This window comes from Lactuca virosa, chromosome 7, assembly GCF_052849685.1.
Source record: "Lactuca virosa cultivar CGN04683 chromosome 7, Lactuca_virosa_CGN04683_v6, whole genome shotgun sequence".
NCBI classification, from domain to species: Eukaryota; Viridiplantae; Streptophyta; class Magnoliopsida; order Asterales; family Asteraceae; genus Lactuca; species Lactuca virosa.
Genome location: NC_136432.1, coordinates 129375459 through 129399100, shown reverse-complemented (window position 1 = coordinate 129399100; position 23642 = coordinate 129375459). Strand labels below are relative to the sequence as shown.

At 33.4% G+C, this 23642-nt stretch overlaps 1 protein-coding gene across 2 annotated transcripts; it reads right to left on the bottom strand.

Annotated features, from left to right (window-relative positions):
• Positions 1 to 1914: 1914 nt before the first annotated feature.
• Positions 1915 to 3858, bottom strand: LOC145126715 (RWP-RK domain protein). Of its 2 annotated transcripts, none has more exons than XM_079062024.1 (6): positions 3306 to 3858; positions 3107 to 3224; positions 2857 to 3035; positions 2506 to 2582; positions 2272 to 2421; positions 1915 to 2119 (listed from the first exon to the last, which is right to left on the bottom strand). In XM_079062024.1, the coding sequence occupies exons 1-6, from the start codon at positions 3715 to 3717 to the stop codon at positions 1979 to 1981; spliced, it is 1077 nt and encodes a 358-aa protein (XP_078918150.1). In that variant the 5' UTR covers positions 3718 to 3858; the 3' UTR covers positions 1915 to 1978. The 2 variants fall into 2 exon arrangements, with proteins under 2 accessions (XP_078918150.1, XP_078918151.1); XM_079062025.1 differs by having other exon boundaries at positions 2015 to 2119; positions 2242 to 2421.
• Between the last annotated feature and the right edge of the window lie 19784 nt (positions 3859 to 23642).

Sequence of the window (23642 nt, the reverse complement as noted above, 5' to 3'; positions counted from 1 at the left end):
TCCACATCTTCTAGATTCGAACTCTAATGAGGTCTAAATGAGCAAAGGTTCCAGTTTTATCCTTTAAGACCAACCAAAACCCACTATATCTTGAATATCAAATCCAAAATGACCTAAACCCTTCACTAAACATGCATGGATTAAAGGACAAGCATCAGGATCTAAACATTCCAAGTCTAACAATGTTATAGAGTCATAAAATAAGCTCAAGAGGTGATCGAGTTCACTCAACTCCAAAGCACAAGCTCAAAAGGACCAAAACTGGAAAAATATGAACAAACTACAAGATCTAGCAATCTAAAGATCAAGGTAGAAGTTTTTCACTTATAATGGTCCAACAATGAGGCAACTTTGCTAGATCTACACTTGAGCTCTCCACCAAAACACCTTGCAAACAACTTGATCTTCAAGCTTCACACCAAAACATGAAAATAAGCTTTCAAAAGATATTTCAAGCTCAAAAAAATGGAGAGAGGGTTAGGGTTTCACTTGGGGTCATTTAATGGTGAAGGAGGTTGTAAAATGATCAACCATGTGGATTAAGTGTCTTTAAATAGCACAAAACCCCTAATAATCTCGTCTAGCGCATGGACCGAGGGCGCACCACGCCTCCTTAATGGACACACCGTGCCTACTAGCCCAACGCATGCCCAATACAAAATTTCAGCTTCGACAAGTCCAAGGCCCAAAAGATCAAACCTAATAATCAAATAAATAAATTCATACCTAGAAAATAGGATGTTACAATATCTAGGAATTCGTCCACTATATATAGGACCTCCCAGGTGTCATTTACAACAAACGAAAATCATAACTCTCTCTCTCTCAAGCAATCACGATTTCTTCTAGTTTCTGAGAATTCACTTTGCGTTTATCGTTTTTCATAGTTGTTGGAAAACCGATAAATCTGCATTAAAATCTGAGGTTTTACTCTATTGCTTACAACCTAGAAGATAAGTAAAAACATTTAAGGACAAGAGATCGATCCGTGCAACTTTCTACTATTAAGATCACATTTTTCAGGTTGGTTTTAATTTATTATTTTGGCTTTAATTTCGATCAATAACAGGACAGTCTGTTTCTCCTTTCTTATAATCATATTTGATCGCGAATGATCATTCTAATTTCTAGACGAAACTTGGTAACAATATTAATAATAATTAAAATTATTATTTGCAACTTCTTAATGTTTAATTATTAATATTAATTGTTAGTTGTTTGCTTTGTGAAAACGTTTTGGATATTTAATCATAAATATTATATATTCTTTCATTTGTTTGGTATTGCTAAATAATTCGTTATTAGTTCATAATATTAATTAACATATTGTTTAAATATCAAATCTGAATTTCAAACATTATATTTTTCTTATTAATATCGATAAGCACACTAGATAACCCAAAAAATAAACCTATTTCTTTCGTTACTTCATTCTAGGTGGCAGTTCGTCAATCAATTAAATTATATAGAATTAAATAAATTATGGGTACTTTCCTCAAACTTTATTAAGACTGAGCGGTGTGGGCAACGACGATAACCATCTTGTCTATGTGGACGGCCGGAAACGCTGTGGTAATGGGGGAACACCCCCCCCCCCCCTCCCTTTCGCCGTTATGTGATACTATGTGGTGGTGGTGACGAGATGCAACGAGCGTTTCTTCTCTACTTCCTCTGTTTTCCTCTTTCTTAACGCAGTGGTCACTGAATCATCCCCATCAATGGCCTTGTGGAGAAGACGAAAATTCATGCCGACGTGGCCGTTTCAACGGTGTTGGCCGTACCGAGTCCTCTAAGAATATCATTTCTTGCCTTTTTTAGCTGTTTGAATAATTAACTTCGAAAAGAAATATCGTTTATTAAAGTGAGATTAAACTATGTATTGTTTAATTACAACTTTGTGGTAGTAAACTCCAGAGTGCTTTCGGTTTTACTTGATTTAAATTACATTTACGAAATATACGTACATAAAGATTTCAAATTAAACATTGAATCCTACATATATATTTGTGATTTCCTGCCGAAGACTGTCAATTTCGGTTTGAGCATGAATTCTTTCTTCAGCATGAAGTGAAGTTAAACATTTCTCTCTTGTTGATATCTTCCTCTTAATCGATTTTATCTGCAGTTCAACAAATAAAACCCTTTTTTTATTAAGTACTGATACCAAAGGGCCATTGGCCTAGCGGTAATGAGTGACACTCTCAAGTGAGAGGTTAGCAGACATAAAAAAAAATGAAGTACCAATGGTTATGGCAATAAAGATATCCCGACCTTTCTGTATGGCCACCTCAATAGTCCATGCTTACGGCAAATTTTCTTGATCACAGTTGGGCAAAGGCGTATCTTCTTCGCAGCTACTTCTATCGGAATATGAAAGTAGTCGACAAGATCTTTCATAGTAATTTTTCCTGTCCGTTCCCTCTGCTCAAAATGTTAAGAAACTAAAATACATGCAAGTATTATGGTAGTAATCGTGGAAAAAGAGATCCATTGATGATGAAGAACCTGCATTGAAAGGGTGGTCTGGTTATTAAGTCTTCTTCTACTGGTCTCCACATCTGGTTGGTTAGTTTGCTGATCACCTGTTTAAGAATAAAATATGTGTTAAATATTTACGAAAAACGTTCATCCATAAAGTTTGTTAGTTCGTTTGGATTTAGGGTTTATTGCAGTTAAAAACTGTGAAACTAAGCAAATGCATGGCTCGCTGATTGAATTCATTTGGCTCATGCATGCATCGCTAGATTCTATCCTTGATCTCTATCAAACCCTAAAACTCTTCAAAGTTAAGAATCTTGATATATGGTCGATATTAAAAATGTCAGCATAAAAAACTCGATAGTGTTGAATATGAACCTAAATCGTTAGGAATGAGATCATCCGTGTCCATGTTGTGCTCCCAATCGAACCCAACACATACAGCTTCATAGAATGAAGAAAGCGGATCTTGTAACATTACATGACCCTTTGTTTTTCGCTCTTTGCAGTATTCCACGAGGAATTGTTTCACTCTACTTGTGGTTTCTTTGCAAAAACTGATTAAATTTAAGGTACATGATATCATTCAACAAGTAATGGAAGTTGTAGTAAAATTAATGACACTTACTCGAACATTTTGTACTCATGGCCTTGGTTCGTTGTGAGATCAATACTGTACTTATCTAGAACAGCATGACAAATCAAACCAAGTCTTCCATGAACCTCAAGCTTCGTGATGTCAACACCTAATCAGAAGTTAAAATTAGAACAAAAAATACGTGAATAAAACCAGTGAAATTTAAGAGTGAAACACACATAAAACAAACCATTAGCATGTATGATTTCTCTAAGAATATGACAGCAACTGCAAGTATATGGAGGCACTTGCAATGGCCAGGATGAAAGTTGAATCGGGTTTCCAAAATCATTTGTTCCATTAGCGGTATTAACACCAATGTTTGTCTCATCGCAAGCCCGAGATGGGTCCGTTTGGAAACCTTCTTCAAGCGTCTCATTCCCAAGATTTAATGGATCGAATGATGAATCATTGGCTTGCACGTTTTCAGAATCAACCACCGGTGGGGTGATTGGAAATTCGTTTGGTTGCAAAGGGGTTAGTAATTCGGTGAAATTTAGTGGAGGGAAATCATCATTATCACACAAGAGATAGTGTTCGAATTCTTGGAGATTGTGGTTCAATGGTTCGTTATGAGAAAGATTGGCATTTGATTGGGCCATCTGTTGGTGTCGGATCAGGGTGGATGCTGGGCGGCGCCTGGGGTGGGAACCACCAAGCGCCGCTGCAAAGGAACGACTTTGAATTCTCCGGCGCCGGTGAAGGAGTCGGGAAAATGGAGATAGAAAGCGTATTGATTTGGAATGTAGCGACAGGGAATGAAAAGAAAAGGCGGGAAAGATAAGGCGGTTAAATACCGTTATATGAAGTGCCTGGCTCTTGTTTCTTTTTTGGTTTTTTACAAAAAAATTCATTCAGTCTAATTTTTAAGAAATAGAATTTACCGGATACATATTTTTTTTAATTTATTTAAAATTTGATGTAATGACGGTCAGGAATTTAGGTATTAGTGTTTCAGCTTTTATCTTTATCATCTTTTACTTAAGTCATCGGTTTACACTAGTGGGTGTGAGCAACTAATTAAAAGGTGTTATCACACCCAAAAGGTACTATCTCATATGCTATGTCAAAATGGTGTTATAACACCAAATAGAAAAAATAGCCAACTTGTTATAATATCTTTAATTTTCCATGTCATCATTTCTTTTTTTATTTTTTTCGGTTTTTTTTCAATTTATTTATTTTGATTGTTTTTTTTCATTATATTTTTTTAATCACATTGAATTAATAAAAAAACAAAACATGCAATTTAATTAATCTAATGCAATTTAATTAACTCCTAGATTAACCATAACATTAAAAAAACACACACACAACGTTGAACGCAAAAAAAAAAAAAAAAAAAAAAACAATGTTCCTAAAAACTAAAAACCGATCAACTAGTCATCCAAATATTGTCTTTTGATTTTCTCCTTCATCTTCCGAAGCATTAGCGCTTCTCGTGGTCCCATATTTACTTTGTTGGTCTGGAATTGTTAAATCATTCGTCATTTGATCTTTCTCTGATTGCTTACGAAGAAACTTCAAGTGCTCACATTGCACATCAACCTTTTGTTGGGCAATCAGATTGTGTTGGTTAAATTTTGCTTTCATTTCCGCCAACTCATATGCCATTCTATCAATTTCATCCGCGTAACGTTGAGCACATTTCGCTTTGTCGCGTCCAACCCGTCGATGTGGGGGGAGGGGGGAGATCTCTTCGATGTCGTCGGGGATATCATATGTGTCTGTGTTGACGTCGACGTTCGTTCGTGCGTCGGAAACATCAAACAAACTAGAATTGTGAGACCTCTTTGATTGTGCCTCCCCCGATGTTAGCGTCTTATTCCATTTTGGATCTAGCCTAACAATCTCCCATATTTTTTCAAACTTGAACGCGTGCCCCATTTCCACTTGACATTGTTCCCTCGCGGCTTTGTAAACATCAAAATCATTCGCACCACTTTGCCTTTATCATTCTAGTCTGATGAAAATCCCATTAAACTTGGTGCACCGGCGATTGATCGGAGTTCATTTGTTGCTAAACATGTCAATATTCTGATATGGATGTTTCTTCATAAGCGTGTGAAATTTGCCGAGCACGACTTCCCAAAACCCAACTCTTCGCATATCATTTCCTACGGTTGGATTCTTTGAAGTTCCGCACCACGCCACCGCCAAAGCATACTCCTCCTTCGGTGTCTACCATAGTGGAGGTTCTTCATCCGTACCCGCGATTGCCTTCCCATCCATTTTCCCTTTTCCTTTCCCTTTCCCTTTCCGACTGCCTCCTACTTGTGTTTCAGGAACAATTTATGGTGGTGGTTGTATGGGTGGTGGTTGTATGGGTGGTGGTTGTGTGGTTGTTTGTTGCATGGAAAAGAAAGCACTGGAAAGGTTTTGTTGAAGGTTTGGGTTTTATTGCATGTAGGGGGATGTAGGAAATTGCATTGGGGGTGAGTTTGAGGTGAGCATGTTCATGTAACTTTCATATTGTGCGAAACTCATCAGGATGGATGCGTTTGTGTTTGGAGGCGGGATATTCGGGTTTTGCTCCATATTTGGTTGAAAGGAAAAGTGGTTTTTATTTTAAAAGTAGAAAATAGAATGAAGATGAGAAAAGATTGTGTGGTTAAAGTTTTATGTTTGTATGTGTATTTATAGATAAAATTAAAAAAATTAAATTTTTTTTAACATATTACCGTTCAACAACAGTAAAATAGTGGACTGTTTCACGTGTTATGAAAAGTTACAAGGGCAACGAAGGGTAATGGCTAACCTCACAACGGACGAAAACAATTTTTTGGGGGGGGGGGGGGGGGGTGGGGGGAGAGGGGGAGGGGGTAATAAAGACATTATTAAAGACACACGTCCTTTCATTGTGGAAGGAATTATAATTATTTGTCATTGTAATTATTTGTAATTTGTCTTTGTATGATTATTATTGTCGGTAGAAAATGTGATATAAAGTAGTGTCTAGGATATGAAATAAAGTGTATATCCCTCAATAGTCTAGGGGGCTATATTGTAAATATGTATGTCGTATTGCAATCAAACGATTGCAATTCAATTATGTAACCGGCTCTCTTGAGCCTATAAATAGGGCCTTTGCATGTATGGAATAAACAAGTTAAGTTTGAGTGTTTAAGACTTGAGTTGATTTCAAAGTTCTTCCTCTGTTGAAATAGTCGTTCTATTTCTGAATAGCAGAGCCCTATCCAAACATACCCAAGATTATTCATATAACCATTCATATAATATTAAACAATCCATCGTCAATCCATTCTGACGCATCATTCAGGTATAATCTTATCCTAATTTTTTATTAATTCTGTCATGTCTTTAATTTTGGTATCAGAGCTAAGTTTCGTTCTTATCATCTTTATTATAAATATGAATATTCATTCGTTTCATTCAAAAGAAAAATATTCATCATGCATCATTATAAATGTTATTATATTTATGCATATCATTTGTCATACTCATCATAAAATTTAATAGACATATTAAACGCCACTATCACCATCATTTCTCAAACATAAATAAATTTATGTTCTTATAGAATTATAATCACGAGTTTTTCAAATCTAAATACTAATAAACAAGAATTAAAATTTTTTCGTAAAACAATGAAACAATCTAAAAAATTTCTTTTAAATTTAAAAAAAGATTCTAACGTATCAATAATTAATTGTATATCCAATATTGAAGCAATACATATAATAAATAATAGTATAAATTGGAAAGAAGAAAAAAATAAAAAATCTACAAGATAAAATAACAAAAGTAATATGTTAAATATGTCTCGAGAAATAGAAAATTCATCAATCATTATTAATAACGAAGAAAATGAATCTAGATACACTTTTGATGCATTAATTAACAAAAATAATATTAATAAAGATGTTATAAAAAATCAAATTTTACACTATCAGAAAAACATAATTTTAGAAATAACCCATTAAAAATTTCTTTTCAAGAAAAAATATTATATATTATGGAAAAATTATAGGAGAAGAACCAATACATATAGAATCAACTCAAGGAAATGTTATTATACCCATAATAAATAAACAACAAATTAGAAATAGATTATCTAATATTAAAGAAGTATATAGAATAAAAATTGCTTATATTCATATATCAACTATTCAAGTAATTTTAAAAAATACTTTTAGCGATTTAGATACACCAATAGAATTAGAAATCAGAGATGAATATTAATTAATAATCAAGAAAGTATTATTGCAAAAGGAAAAGGTAATTTAATTGAAGAAAAAATAAAATTTAATATTAATATTCAACTAGGATTAAGTCTTAAAGATAAAAATCTAAGTAACAGTATTACTGTACGATATAAATTATGAAGACAAAATTTTATGTTAAAAGGTAATCATCCGTTTACTATTACATATCAAATAAATTATACATTAACAAATTTTCATCATAGTATTACATTTAAAACAGAAGATAGAATTTATATAGATAAATTATTTACCCATTTATTATCACTTGAATCACCAAATATAACTAATAATAGAATATTTAATGAAACTAATTTTCAACCAATAATAACTACTCCATTAATAAAAAGAAACTAAAAGATTTGTTTTCAAAATATTAGTACCAACAAAACTTATTAATATGGAAACTTTACAAGAAAAAGTAGAAACACTAACTAAATTATTCGCAACACTAGAAATTCCATCCGAAATTCAAGAAAATAATACAGAAATAGAAAATAATTCGGATAATAACGATGTAGAGGTAATATATGATTTTTCATCCGATGATGAAAACCCTTATTCAAATCCATATAAAGAATCACAAAATAATTTTGGATTAAAACGAAAACAATCATATGTTGAAGATGATTATCAAAGTCAATATATTTATGGACCACCTTCATTAGAAGAAATTTTTTTATATAGACAAGGAATGGTTAAAAATAAACAAAACAAATGGGAAAAAATACCTCCACAATACATACCCAAATTATTTACTTTTCCAACAAATTCAGATATTCTTTTTATTGATTGTGAACAAAATCCCGAAGCAAAAATTCAAGAATGGAGTAATAAAATGGGAATTCAAATTCAATTAACTGAAGAGTTAAGAAATCTACATCCAAAAAATTTTCTTAATTATATCATTTTCTAAAACACAAGGTAATTCATATCGTTTCCTTTCATCTCTCGATGAAACAGAAACAATGATGATAGTCACCACTGACGCTATGGAAACATTTAAAAATGTATTAAATCGGTTTATTCAATAATTCATAGGAAAACAAATAGAAGATAAAACATCTCAAGAAGCTTTTCAATTAGAATCGTTATGTCATTTGACTAACCTACGAATTTGTAACATGTGTTATTTAGACCCATTTATATGTGAATATTCTGAAAATTATTATAATCTAGATTTCACTATAAAAAAGATAGCATTAGACATGTTTTTACCAGAAATTACCATCATTAGTAAGTCAAAGTGTAATAAAAGATTTCCAAGAAGCATTACAACAAAATAAAACTGCTGATACTTTAGGAGCACGAATAAGTATATTAAAAGCATGGATACAGAAAAAATGTTTAGAACAAAAAACAACACAAGATGCAAAAATTAATTTATGTTGTGATACCCTTTCTAATAAAGTTAATCAATATGGCTGTAAAGACAATAAAAAACAACAATATAAAAAGAAAACTTGGAAAAAACAAACTTATAAACCTAAATATAAACAATATTATAAACAAGGTGAAAGAAAATATCTTCGAAATTGAAAACAATATAAACAGAAATATCAATCTAAAACAAATTATTGCCCATCAAATAAAAAAGATTGTAAATGTTGGATATGTCAAGAGGACGGACATAAAGCTTATGAATGTCCAAAAAAGACTAAAAGGGAAAAAGAAACAAATTTATTAAAATTTGCATATGATCTAGGATATGAACCTATAGAAGACTCAAATATAGATTCAGACATAGATATTTATGCATATACAACTGATTCTGATTCAGATGCAGATAAATAATCCTATGGAGAAAGCATTATTGGAATTAGAACTGAGGGAAACCTCATATCTAACCCATCTGAAGTATACATTAAAAAAGCATACAGTGGTGTGAAAATACCACCAAAAGCATACAAAAATAACGTATCCAGTGATATAAATATATCACCAAAGCATACATTGATATGAAAATTCTCATATCATCAATATTAAAAACAAATGAATATGAGCAATCATTCAGGTACCCAAGAAATGCAAATATTCAATCAGCAGATATATTGAAATGGAAGCAATCATGAAGCAAATCAAACACCAGTTCAAACAAAACGAGGAGCAAGAAGCATCATTAATCAAACAACTTGAAGTAATCAGACGTGAAAAAGAACAACTACAACAAACATTACAAATTCTATCATCCTATTCAGTACCTAAAGAAGAAGCAGCTAGCAGTTCAATAACGAAGCAACCAAAAGAAGAGATTCAAGAAATATCATCCGATGATAGTCAGCCACAAATAATACTCAAAACAGAACAACAACATATGACGCCAAACCAGGAAGAATATCCACCACCTCAAGCCGATCATAAAAACATAAATAAATGGTATGTTATTTTCAATGGAGAAAAGAAAGGAATCTATGACGATTGGGGAATTGCCAATTCATATATTCTTGGAAAAAATATCATTCACAAAAGTTACAAAACAAAAAATGAAGCAGAAGCCGCATACAACGAAGCATACAAAGCAGTCATAAAAGAAAATGTCGAATGTTCGAAAACAGTTCTCCTTACCCCACAAAAACCCGTATCCATCCCAAAATCTCTTAACCAACTAAACGCAAAAATTGCCCTTGAAGCCATTTCATCAACTAAAGAAAAAGAAGCTATGAAAAAACCATCTGCTAAAAAATTTGCCAGATTATGGGACAGCCTCATTTCATACACCGAAGTCCATTCTTTAATGGGCTTTTACCCAGTAGCCAAATGACCAGGCCCAAAACAGTATTCCTAGCAGATCTCACTGACCTTATGACTTTATGGGACTATTTCAGCCATGGATTCATAGACACTATTTATCTTGATGGAACAAATTTACATTGCATTAGAGAATTCCCATCAGCTGTTCAAACAGTAATTAGAAGCTACAAAACACGATTTGCAAAACAAGAAAGAGGATTATTTATCAAAATGCATTCAAGTTACCCAATCTTTGATGAAGATTCTCAAGTACTTGTTCCAAGCATTACTTTCGCAAATATGGGGATAAGCAACAGCTCAAAACCAACAAAAGATGACCTACCCCATGAAATACCTACACAAGACCATTTAATTTTCACACTTGTCGGTGTCTATTTAGCATCATCTCGCGTAGGCAATGGTAAAGATCAAAAGTCAAGAATCAGAGTGAATTATGCCAGTAAAACCTTCGTTATCTATTCTTTAACAGACATTGAAATAACCCTAGAAGCATTAAAAGCAATTGAAACTTTCGAACAGGCGTTCGAAAATTTTTCACATCACTTAGCTGAATTACCCGCTGATCTAAAAAAACAGCTTTGTAAACATATCATGCATGCACCACGACATAATTGCAGCCATTGTAAAGACAATACGGAAGAAACACCGTTCATGGAAGACTAACGTCAGCAATGACCAAAGCACACATCATTTAGAAATATTTGTCCTTTCGGTGGCGGGAGGAATGACGAAAGCAATGACGTAATAAAGACATTATTGAAGACACATTTCCTTTCATTGTGGAAGGAATTATAATTATTTGTCATTGTAATAATTTGTAATTTGTCTTTGTATGATTATTATTGTTGGTTAAAAATGTGATATAAAGTAATGTCTAGGATATGAAATAAAGTGTATATCCCTCAATAGTCTAGGGGGCTATATTGTAAATATGTATGTCGTATTGCAATCAAACGATTGCAATTCAATTATGGAACCGGCTCTCTTGAGCCTATAAATAGGGCATTTGCCCGTATGGAATAAACAAGTTAAGTTTGAGTGTTTAAGACTTGAGTTGATCTCAAAATTCTTCCTCTGTGGAAATAGTCGTTCTATTTCTGAATAGCAGAGCCTTATCCAAACATATCCAAGATTATTCATATAAACATTTATATAATATTAAAAAATCCATCGCCAATCCATTCCGACGCATCACTCAGGTATAATCCTATCCTAATTTTTTATTAATTCTGTCATGTCTTTAATTTTGGGAGAGGGGGAGGGGGGCGTTGTTTCGCCGTTACAACGCCATTGAGCGTTGTCCACGTCAGAAAAATGGCTGACCGTTTAGTCTTAAGACAAAGTTTTGTTGTGGTGATCTTTCAATAACTAAGTATTTATTTTTTCAAAAAAAAAAAATCTAAAGTGTTTTCCAAAAAATGATAATCTTTTATATTTGTAAAAAATAATATTTTTAATCAACTTTTTCATTTTAGATCATAATTCGACTCTTCTTGTACCAGATGTTATTTATAGTGTGAGCTTCGACATTAAAATATGAAATAAACAATATTTTTAAGATACTATTAGATTGTTTTCAAAATAAATAGAAATACTAGTATGTCCAACATTTAATGGCAAAATATGTAACACCACATTTAGCACTATAAGTTATGTCCCTCTAATTAAATAATTTTTTTGAAATATACAAATTAAATAAACATAATTAAATTAAATATGAAATTAATAAACTAAATTATTGACGTAAATTAAACAAGTTTATATTAGTAAATGACTAAAATTTCAAAAAAGGTCATTTGGGTTTGTTGAATATTGCACTTACAGTCCAAGTTTTCAGTTAGTATCAATTTTTCTATATAGTTTCAATTTACGTGCAACCGATCAACCCCAATCAAATCTAACTGTCGGTTCCTTATCCCCCCCCCCTCCCCCTTAATGATGAAAACCAATGTAAAACCTTGCACCCCCCCCCCCCTTTGTTTTCTAGCTACGAAGTCGTAGTTAAAGTCCCATCCATCCATCCGGTGTTGGAGCCGTCGTTTGAATACGAAGTCGTAGTTAAAGTCCCATCCATCCATCCGGTGTTGGAGCCGTCGTTTGAATACGAAGTCGTAGTTAAAGTCTCATCCATCCATTCGGTGTCAGAGCCGTCGTTTGAAATCATACCAACACGAGTCGTAATCAGGGTCAAAATTCCCTATTGGGTGCGTGAGTGTATGTGTGTATGTGTGTGTGTGTGTGTGTATATATATATATATATATATATATATATATGTGTGTGTGTGTGTGTGTGTGTGTGTAAAAACCTCAAATATTATATTAGGAATCAAAATTAAAATAAGGATAAGACAAAAGAGGCAAATGGTCATAAATTGAAGTGTAACCTTACTCCGAGTTAGATTTAAAGAGGGTGGGCCAATTGCATAAATATTAGAAATCATAGGGACGAAAATGTTACAAATTGAAAAGTTGGACTAAAAGTGCAGTATTTGGAAAACCATATGGACCATTTCTAAAATTTAGTCTTGGTAAAATTCCAAAGTTTCAATGTTAAATATAATTCAAGGATAAAATTTTAGTGATGACGAATTACTTTTTCCAAGTTTAGAAACTTAGGCATAAATTGTAACTCACTTGGTAAACTATGTTTTGAGGAAGGAATAGTAATGAATTGATACATAGACGTTTAAGTTGGATTTTTGAGGTTAGAATTGTTGGTAGATATACTTTTCCGAAATTTAAGAAGTAAGGGACCAAACTTGATAAAACCAAAAAACTTACTTTTGACCTAGTTAACATCTTAAAGGGATAATATTGATAATGAAATTGTTACTTCAAGTTAAATTAGATACTTGAGATTTGAGTGAAGTGTTTAACTCATCTAGTTTTTAAATGAAGAAAAGGAGAAGGATATGGACTAAATAAGACAAATGGCTAAATTGTAGCATATCCATTTGAGGGTAGGTTATGAGTCTAAGGATTTTCTCTGATCACCACCTTTGATGGATTTGAATTTTTTTTGAAATTTAAAAAAGTGGTAGATCCATATCCAGATCCACATAATGGGAGAGGGAGGATGACTGAAGGGGTTGTTACTAATCAAGTTTTAATTTCCGATAATGGCATTTCTAGTGTGGTTTAGATATGAGCTTCAAGCATGTCATAGAGATGGAAATGTTTTGATCCTCTATTATTTATTCCAATCCTGTTTTTCAGGTGAGTTGTGATATCATTGTGTCTCCAATGAGTTCACATTTATGTGTAATATCTCGATGAAGTTCATGTTGAATTTATTTCAACAAATTTGTAGATAACATGGTTCTAAATCGACATGAAATTAGTAGCATGTACCATAGTAGATTGTTGCACTATTACAGGTTTGATGGTGGTCAAATCTCCAATGATGTGGACTTTGAGAAGGAAATAATGGTGTGTGATGCATCTTCGTCCAGGATCAACAATTAGGAGCTCAAAGTTTTTTTATTTGTTATGTTTGTGTGTTTGAATAGGACGATTTCATGGATTTTACTAGTAACCGTCTCTAGTGTTCTATTTAGGTTAACCGAATAAATAAACAGGGACATTAGAAGGAAAACTAAGACATGGTGAAGATTTTATTGATCTATATATGTGGTGAAGCTACTGTGGGATCTTTGAGATGTTTTGGTCGAACATAATATTATTTTATCGAATGTCCATCAAAGAACTCAATGGAAGCAATATATGGTGGTGTTTATCGCATAAGGTTCTATTAAGAGATGTAGATTCAAGCTTTCATTTCAGATGAGAACCATTTGATGAAAACCGATTGAGTGAGAGTAAGGGAGGAGTACGCAATTGATGTGAGAATAATGGTTTGATGTATGGATCACTGCAAAGGTATCCCACTTTTTTCAGCGACGTTTAAAGAGGAGGAGGAGTAGGGTTAGGCATGTGTGTAGTGCATGTGTGACCTATTGTCAAGGGCATCCTCTCTAGCAACCTTTCTATGTCTACGAGAATGATAGATATGGAGTGGGGACATATTGAATTCACTGCGTGTCTGCATCCATGGTGGGATACTAATGTGTGATTTTATATACTAAAAATAAATCGGTTTTTATATTTATAAATAAGTTTCAACAAAACTAGGAACTAATGCACAACTAAGCAAGTAAACTCAATCAAATGACAATATAGCTAAGGTAAGACTAAGTTGTCGAACACAATGGGAACGGTAGTGTATTACTTTTAGGATGTTTGAGTATAGGATAATATTTCACACAAAATAAATAAAGGGGGGAATTGATTATTAAAATTATATAAACTCAAATCAACTATTAAAATGAAGATAAACTGACTGGAAACAAATTACTTTGGTTACTGTGATTCAAACTCGAGTACTCCTTAAAATTAAGGTTGATTACTAAAGTGCAATAGACATTTATTCATTATTCACGAATTCCTAAATTGGTTAAGCCTATTGGTCCAATTCTAACCCTAATGATTATAAAGAAAGTTAATACAATGGTTGTGTAATTACTTAATCTCTAATATCAGTATTAAGTATGTATCATGCAAGATTTGATCTTTGTTAATCTTATTGGTTATAAGAAGTAACACTTATAGATTGGTCATCTAATGTAAGCATACACATTAAAGCTCATTCAATAGATTACTAAAGTGCAATAGACATTTATCAGTATTAAGTACGTATCATGCAAGATTTGATCTTTGTTAATCTTATTGGTTAACCTAACCCTATGATTTGGTCCATCACTAGTTATAATATTTTATTGGTCATAAAAAAACTATGATTCAAGAAAACATGATTAGATTGGTCCTCATAATCATATTAACTCAGCAATAGGTTAGCAAGAAAATTCTTAAACACATATGGATCTTCATTAAAAATAGCACAACAAATTAAATAACTATTAAATAATCAAATAACAAATCAAACCATTATCTTAAATATTCATCTAAACTAAACACAAAGCAAAAGGGTTTAAGGCCTAGAATCAGAAAGTGAAATATAACATAAATCATAAAGAAAGATAAATATGGTCAATGAAGCAAACTCTATGACTACTCACACGACTCTTCTCTTCAATCATTCATATACTTGCTTCATATCAGCTTAACGGCCCTCTGGTCTCCTTCTAGATGCTCAAAACGACGTTATGAAGGTTACTTGTCGACCAAAGTGTAGTAGATTATCACTAGGTCAAAACTTTGAGTTTATTTTTAGATATTCATACCAAACGTGTTGCGATGGTATACATTAATGTGTCGCGTCAAAGCACTTGACTCATGTCCTCCAAGCTATCCAATCGAGGACACGTCGTGAGTTCCTATTGGATGCGTTGAGTCGGGAGTTATTCAACACATCTTTTTTTATCTTTTTCATTCCAGCTTCATATACATCCACTTTTCTTCCTTTCTTTCCAACAACACATTATATTTGTAAAACAATAATCCAAATCATATTAAGCACCTTTTGTTCTAAATACATCAATAGTTATCACAAAATAATATGATAATGCGAGAAATATATATGAAATAGGCGTTATAAACTACACCATTGTCGGAAAAGAGAATAGCCCAAGATACCAATTTTTGGTTATAAACCATACGCGTGTTTGGCAACGAGTGTTTGAGAGCTTCCAACTTTTACCTTTAACAAAAAACTTGATTTAAAAAAAAAAACACTTTTTTTGGTAGTACGATTGTTTAACTTTTACTTTAAACAAAAAAACTACAAATCTAAAAGCTACCTCGTGTAGCATTTAAGAAAAGGCTATTGGGCTTTTTAATCAATTTTCAGAATTACCTTTAAAAATATATTTATATATTTATCTTTTTTAAACAAATATCCTTTTATGTAATTTTATACATTTCAAAAACTTCTAGCTATTTTTAGCGGCCACTTATATAACCTTTTTTAGCTACAAGCTAATAGCTACTTTTGCCAAAAACATTGTATATATTAAAAGAGATGAGCCAATAAGGTATACCTTTTGTCTATTTTGATTATACGCATTAGGTCATAAATAAACGTGATGAAACGAATATGTAGTTTAGGATTTGAGTTATGTATTTGGACTTAATTAAATAAATAGGTCGTAAAAGAAAATAATAAATGGGTTAAAAACTATTGGGTAGGCATAAGATAATTCTAAATGAAGCTAATCTTAACTGTCTAAAGGGGTCTCGAGTTTTTATATTATTAAGATTATTTATTACATGAATATGTTTAACTAAATACAAGATGAATCCATTAGTAAGATTAATATGATTTCTAAGTTTAGTTTAAGTCATAAATGTATTTATAAATATACAATGACTTTTTGGTAAACTTTGTATTTTATAAACATGTGATATTTAAATGACTATTTTAACAAGATAAGTTAATTAAGATTATTTATAGATTAGACTAGAATACTTAATCCTGTTATTCAAATATATTTTAATTAATATATGTTTTATCTATTGGTCCATATATTAGTTAGTTATATGTAAATGTGATTCCTCTAGATAATTGTGACATCCGGAATACTAGCTATAATCTTTTATAAGTTTATTATAATTTTATTGAGGATTTTATTTGCCACGATGTGGGAAAGGTGTCTCCGCGACGTGGCATGGCCGAGAAGGTTCGCAAATGTTTTATTGTGCCTCACGACGTGGCATGTATTGGTCACGTCGTGGCAATCGTTTGAAGACAAAAACCCTAATTTTCGGGCTTTGGGCCATATATAAGGAAAGTGTGAGCTAGGGTTTGCTCACCCTCAGCCTTCAACGCCTTTCCTCCTAACCCTAATCATATCTAGCCTCTATTATTGAGATTTTAAGGATTTTGTGGTGTTCTTGGCATATTGAAGGAGAATGGAGCTCATTTGGTGCATTGTTTCATCTAGCTATTCTCTTCATCATCAGTAAACATCATTTCTGGACCATTATAAATGTCCAATATGCTAGTTTTTTGGTTGCATGCTTCAAGATCTAAGTTCTTTGTCCCTTTGTTCATGTTGTGGAAGTTTGGAGGGGTGCATGCCATAAAGTTGGCAACTTTATAGATCTTTGAGGTCCTTTTGGTGTTATATGTTCTAGATCTATGGTCCTTGGGATTTTAGGTCTCATACTCAAAGTTTGAGTTCATTTCTTCATGATTTTGACCTAGTTTGGGAAGAAACATGCATTGGACACGCATATCAATAATGACTTTTATGGTGGCTTAGGAGTAAGAAACCCTTCTGGAAATTGTGGACTTGAAATCTTAAGGATTAAGGGCTTAATGGTTTACTTTACGCCTTAAGTTACCTATACGAACCTAGGGTTATAGATTTTGGCTTATAAGGGTGTATTAATGGATAAAGTTGGAAACATTATACATCAAAACCTTGGGAAGAATCAATTCTGAGCTTTGGAGCTCATGACATGGATGGCAAACAACTTAATCCATTAAGCTGTTGAGACTCGGTTCCCACGACGTGGCATCTGGCTGTCACTACACAGCAACTGGGGGACAAGTTGGTTGTTTTATCTTATTCTACCACAATGTGGCCAGCAGAAGGCCACCACGTGGAGATTCTCTTAGGTTGACTTGGGCAGTTAACCTTGACCGATCGATGACTTGTTGACCATGGTTGACTTTTGGCCACATTGCTAGTTCTAGAGTATAGACTAAGGTTGGACCTTGTTTGATTCGATAGGCGTGTTGTAGCACCGACTGCATGACATTGAGTTGCGATTTAGCTGACTTTTTGAGACAGGTGAATCTTCTCATAATACTATGTAGACTGCTAGATTATCTATGTGAATCTTGCATGAAAGACTGTGGTTGGATCACAGAACTTGTATGAAAGATTTGTTGGATTAGGTGTCTAAGCCCATAACTATAATTGGTATGTACTTGACCTGATAGTAGCATGGTCCTTTTGGGTTGCCTTCACCAGAGCAATTTGATAGGATGGACTTTTTGAGAAGAGGTTAGTTCTGATTTATTAATATATTATAAGGATAATATATTAATTGAGAAATCATATTATTTAATTAGTATTGATCAAGAATTAATTTGGAATTAATTTAGTGATCAAAAGAGACTGATTATATTTACGGGGACTGATTAAGTAAATCAGTAATACTTATAGTTGGGCTAATGATCCATGGTTGATTAAGGTGGGCTAAACCTATGTGATAGTACATAAAGGTTTAACCCATGTAACCTAAGAAATATGAAGGGTCATGGTGAATTTGGGTTTGCATGGATGAAACCCTAATCTTTGCCACACTATAAAAGCAACCCCTTAACCCCTAAAATCGACCCCATGCTTTCTTAAGAAGAATCACATCCGATTTGGTGCTACCTAGACACTTCTCATAAGCCTCCTCTTGCATTTGGTTTTTGTGACACATTAGAGGCATCACATTTGAGGTGCTAAAGCTTTTGAAGGCCAAGAACCACAAACTACACTAAGGGGTATTCATCCAACTTGGTTTTATGTTGTATATCTCAAATTGTATGCTAGTTAGGGTGTGTGCTTTGGAAAATTGAAATTGCATGTATAATTAGAGAAAACTTAGATCTAAAGCATCTAGGGTTGCATGTGTACCATATGAGTGTTAAAGTGCTCAAAACCCAACAGTGGTATTAGAGCCTAGGATTTTTTTCTATTATATTGATGCTATTGTGTTATTTTCAAAGCTGAAAAAGTCACATTTCTGGACTCTGACTGCCCGACTCGACGAGTCCTATGATTGCACTCGACGAGTTGGATAATTAGATGACGAACTTGACGAGTCCATTGCCAGACTCGACGAGTTGGATCATCAGATAGCAGTTTTCTTGAGTTTTTGGCCAGAATTGGATTAGGATCATTACCACAAACTATTTTGTATCACTAAAAATGTTTTTTCTGATATGAAAGTGATTATCCTTATCCAATTAAAATACAATTGTCAAATTTTAAGATAATAAGTTGATTATTTGTATTATTTGATGTGAATTGTTTTGCTATCTGAGTTAGATTAGATCAACTTGATGAATAACTAATTATATGATAATTGAATAAGTTATAATTGATCTAATTTATTCTTGAAGAGAGTTTCATAACTTGTCCTCAATTAATGAAATATGAAAAGCCTCATTCATGAACATTAAAACTCATAAGTTATGGAAACCAAAAGTATTGAAGAGTTACAAAACTTCCCCTCAAGTTTTGGAATTTGTAAAGTCTCGCTTATGAAACATTTAATTCCAAACCTTAGAATTTTAAAAGTTTAAAATTCAACCCTTATACTATTATAATATTAAAAGTTAATACTTATATATATATATATATATATATATATATATATATATATATATATATATATATATATATATATATATATATATATATATGTATAAGACAAGTCAGTCTTACCGTTAGTAGGCCTCATTCACGAAGCTGGTCTATAAGGGGGGTATAAGGTTACTGCCTATAAAATGGTGGTTTAATGGATGTCCACTCTCACCCACCGCTTCCTTGACTGGTGGAGGGTCATTAGCCGAACGGGTAGGATAGGACATTAATCCTCATTAATAATTATAATGAAATTATAAAGTAACTAAACTTTTATAAATTCCCAATCTTAGTTACTTTAGGAAAAATGTGAACTATTCCATGAAATTGCACTTTGCACCTTGCCAAGTCATTAGTGGAGCGTGTGTGGTTAACCGGCACACTAATTTGGGACTGAAAAGAGTGGCAAAGGGTAGCTTGATGTTTGTCATAGATCAATGGAGTGTGTGTGGTCAATCGGTACATTGATTAGGTGATAAGTGACATCAAGAGTACAAAGCAATTTGCATGGTTATTCACACCTTGTTTGTGATCCTCGGTATCCCAGTCACAAACTTGAAGGGCATAATCGAGATTTAAACATGCCATTGAAAAGTTCAATGAATCTCAAAGAATCTAGGAATTTCAATTCATTTAAAGCTTAATAATCAATTTCGTTTTTCATGGTGGAAATTGGTAAATCGTCATTTACCTACCTTCAAATATTTTGCAATTGGATTACGGCATCCCTCTTCCGAATTGTAGAATATTGCATTGGGTCCTAGCCTTAATATTTCATTTGGGTATTCTATTAAGGATTCTCATCTAATCTAAACTTTGTTCATTTTCCTTTTGAGATGTCTATCCCAAACAATGCTTCAGGCTCCAACCCTTCTAGCTCATTCTCCCTCATGAACTTGGTTGGGAGAACTATCTTCGATGGGTCAAATATTAACGATTGGATTCGAAACATTCGTATGGCCCTTCGCTATGAGGACAAAGAATATGTCCTCGATAAAGAGCTGAAGGAGATTGATGAATAAACTGCTACTCCCGAGCAAATTGAGGAATACAGGGTTCATGAGAGGGACGCGACAAAGGTGTCGTGCATTATGATTGCTACCATGATTGTTGAGCTTCAAAAGTCCTATGAGGACTTCTGGCCCTTCGAGATGCACCAAGATTTGATGGAAAGGTACCATCAAAGTGCTCGGCAGGAGAGGTATGAGATCATTGCCACCATGATCACAACCAAAATGAAGGATGGAGAGTCCATCACGACCCACTTACAAAAGATGCAGAGATATGTAGACCGCTTGCTGAAGTTGAATGTGAACTTTGATGAAGAGTTGGCTATTGATATCATCCTACATTCACTCTGAGCAAGCTTCAAGGCCTTATAAGAATTGCAGAAAGCAATTTGAAAGGAAAGTTTGTTGTATCCACTCCTACTTTTGCTGCCCCTGTTCTGGCAATTGGACATGGGAAGGGAAAGAAGAGGAAGGCTCCTTCTAATAGCCACAAGGAAAAGTCCCATGATGGATCCTCTTCTAGTGGAACCAAAGGTGGTCCTGCTAAACCCTCTACCAATACAAAGGAAGCAGAGTGCTTTTATTGTCATGAAAAAGGCCACATGAAACGAAGTTGCCCCAAACACTTGCAGGACATTAAGGATGGGAAGATAAAGCCCACCTTCGAAGGTATTTACACTATTCTTTCTAATAACTCATCACATGCTAATTCTTGGGTCCTTGATACAGGTTGTGGATTTCACATTTGTTCTAATTTGCAGGGAGTAAAAGGAAGTATGGATATGCAGCACGGGAAGATAAACTTAATCATGGGGAATAGGAAAGTGTCGCCTGTCACCAAGATTAGAGTTTATTCTTTATTGCTTAGTAGTGGGTTAAATTTAGAGTTGAATAATTGTTGTTACTCGTCGGATATGGCGAGAAATATTATTTCCTTTCATGGTTTGTGTAAACAAGGTTTTAGATTTTCATTTGATAATGAAATTGGTTCTATTAATGCTTTCTTTAATGGTGTATTTTATTATAAAGCATTGCCCTGTAATGGTATATATGAAACTGTGATAGTTGTAGATAACTTAGGAAATAATGTGTTGAATATTGATTTGTCCAATGGTTTGGACAGGGCATGCTCGTGGCATTCTCGTCTTCGTCATGTCTGAAGGGTTTTGAGCATTCTAACACTCCTATGGTGTACATGCAACCCTTGAAACCTTGGATCTATGTTTTCTCTATTATACATGCAAATATGATTTTTCCAAGGTTCTCATCCTAACTAACATACTATAGGGTACTTGTAATATAAAACTTAGTGGGATGACATACCTTTTCTTGTGGTTGATTCCTTGGAGCTTCAAGAGCCTAGCACCAATAATGTGGATGCCTCAAGTGGAATCACAAATCACCAAAACACCTTGGTAAACTTGAGAGAATAGTAATCACACTAGAAATCGACCCGCTCTTATTCACTCACACACTAGTGCCATTTCATGTGCCAAAGACCTCTTTATATAGTATGGAGGATTAGGGTTACATTCATGTAAACCCTAATACCCATGATTTTTCATTTCCATAGGATCCATGGGTTAAAAACTCCATGGACTATCCATGCAAGCTTAGCCCATCCTAAATGAACTTGGCCCATTATATATATATATATATATATATATATATATATATATATATATATATATATATATATATATATATATATATATATATATATATATATATATATATATATATATATAAGAGTCCATATTTAATTAGTTCCTTTTTTATCACTAAATTAATTCTAAATTAATTCTTGATCAGTACTAATTAAATAATATGATTTCATATTAATATATTATAACTTAGAATATATTAATAAACCATAGACATACTATTCTCAAAAGACTATCCATACAAATTGTTCCGGTGAAGTGCAACCCAAATGGATCATGCTAATCTCGGTTCGAGTACATACCAATAATAGTTATGGGCTTAGACATCTAATCCAATAGTCTCCCACTTGGATAAGTCTAAAACTATTATTCAAGTATGACTCGAAGATCCCGACTAGCAATCGTAGCTCTTAAAGCCGCTGTCGAACTCTGACCTAGTCAAATGACGTGTCCATTAGATAAGGGATCATATATTCCTCCATCCTAGATATCATATGGACTGAGACATGGATTAAAATCAATCTCTCTGTCCATTTGTTGTTTCCCGATTTCCGATTTATGACGACTGACTAATTGAACAAATCAAATCAGTCCAGGCTTGGCCAAGCACTTAGGGGTGTCATCACTAAATCATCGAGGGGCCCACAGATATCGCTTTTATCCCTCCAAGGGTAAAAGGAATGGATAAACTTCGACCCAAATGTTCGCTTGTACTTACTTATCAAAATACACACAACGATATGTTTTATAACAACCAAGTTATTGGTTGCGTTTACATATGTCAATGTGCAATTGACGCGCAATTACAACTCACACGTCTCCATTTGAAGAATATAAGATATTATCGTCTCATGATCACTCGTGATAAAATCTATGAAGTGATTCAAATGAGCGTGGGTTTAATCCAATACTCGAATCTCATTCCAGGAGCACTCATGAATGTTGCAGCAACTTTTGCTATGTCTAAACACTTTAGACATCTACAAGCCCAATTCATGACATCCTTGATTCATACCTACTTCCAAAGTATGATTGACTGTGGAGAGTTTAAATAACCTAGTTATTCGGGAAGTCAAAACATGCAAAGTGAAACACAAGAATAATCGAATCCAATATGGTCTCATAACTTATGAATATAAATAAAACACCTTTTATTTATCAGCATATTGATTACACATTATTCATTGTATAATGTTTCGAATAATCAGCTTAATACTTGAACTGAAACAATAGTCATGCCATGCTCCAAGCATGCACACTATCTTTGTCCAAACAATAGTTATGCCATACTCCAAGTATGAACACTATGTTTGTCTATGATCCTTACTTTGTGAAATAGACCAATTGAACATGATTCCAATGATGCTCATTTCACAATCCCAAATCCTTACCGCAAATGTAAGAATACAAGATTCTTTGCCATTTATTGAAATCTGTTAGATTCTAAACTTATATGCATTGATTCTCTTGTAATGATTATGCACAAAAGTCACAAAGACTTCACAACAATCATTTACAGAGTATTCCAATAGAGATCAATTCCATGGAAACGA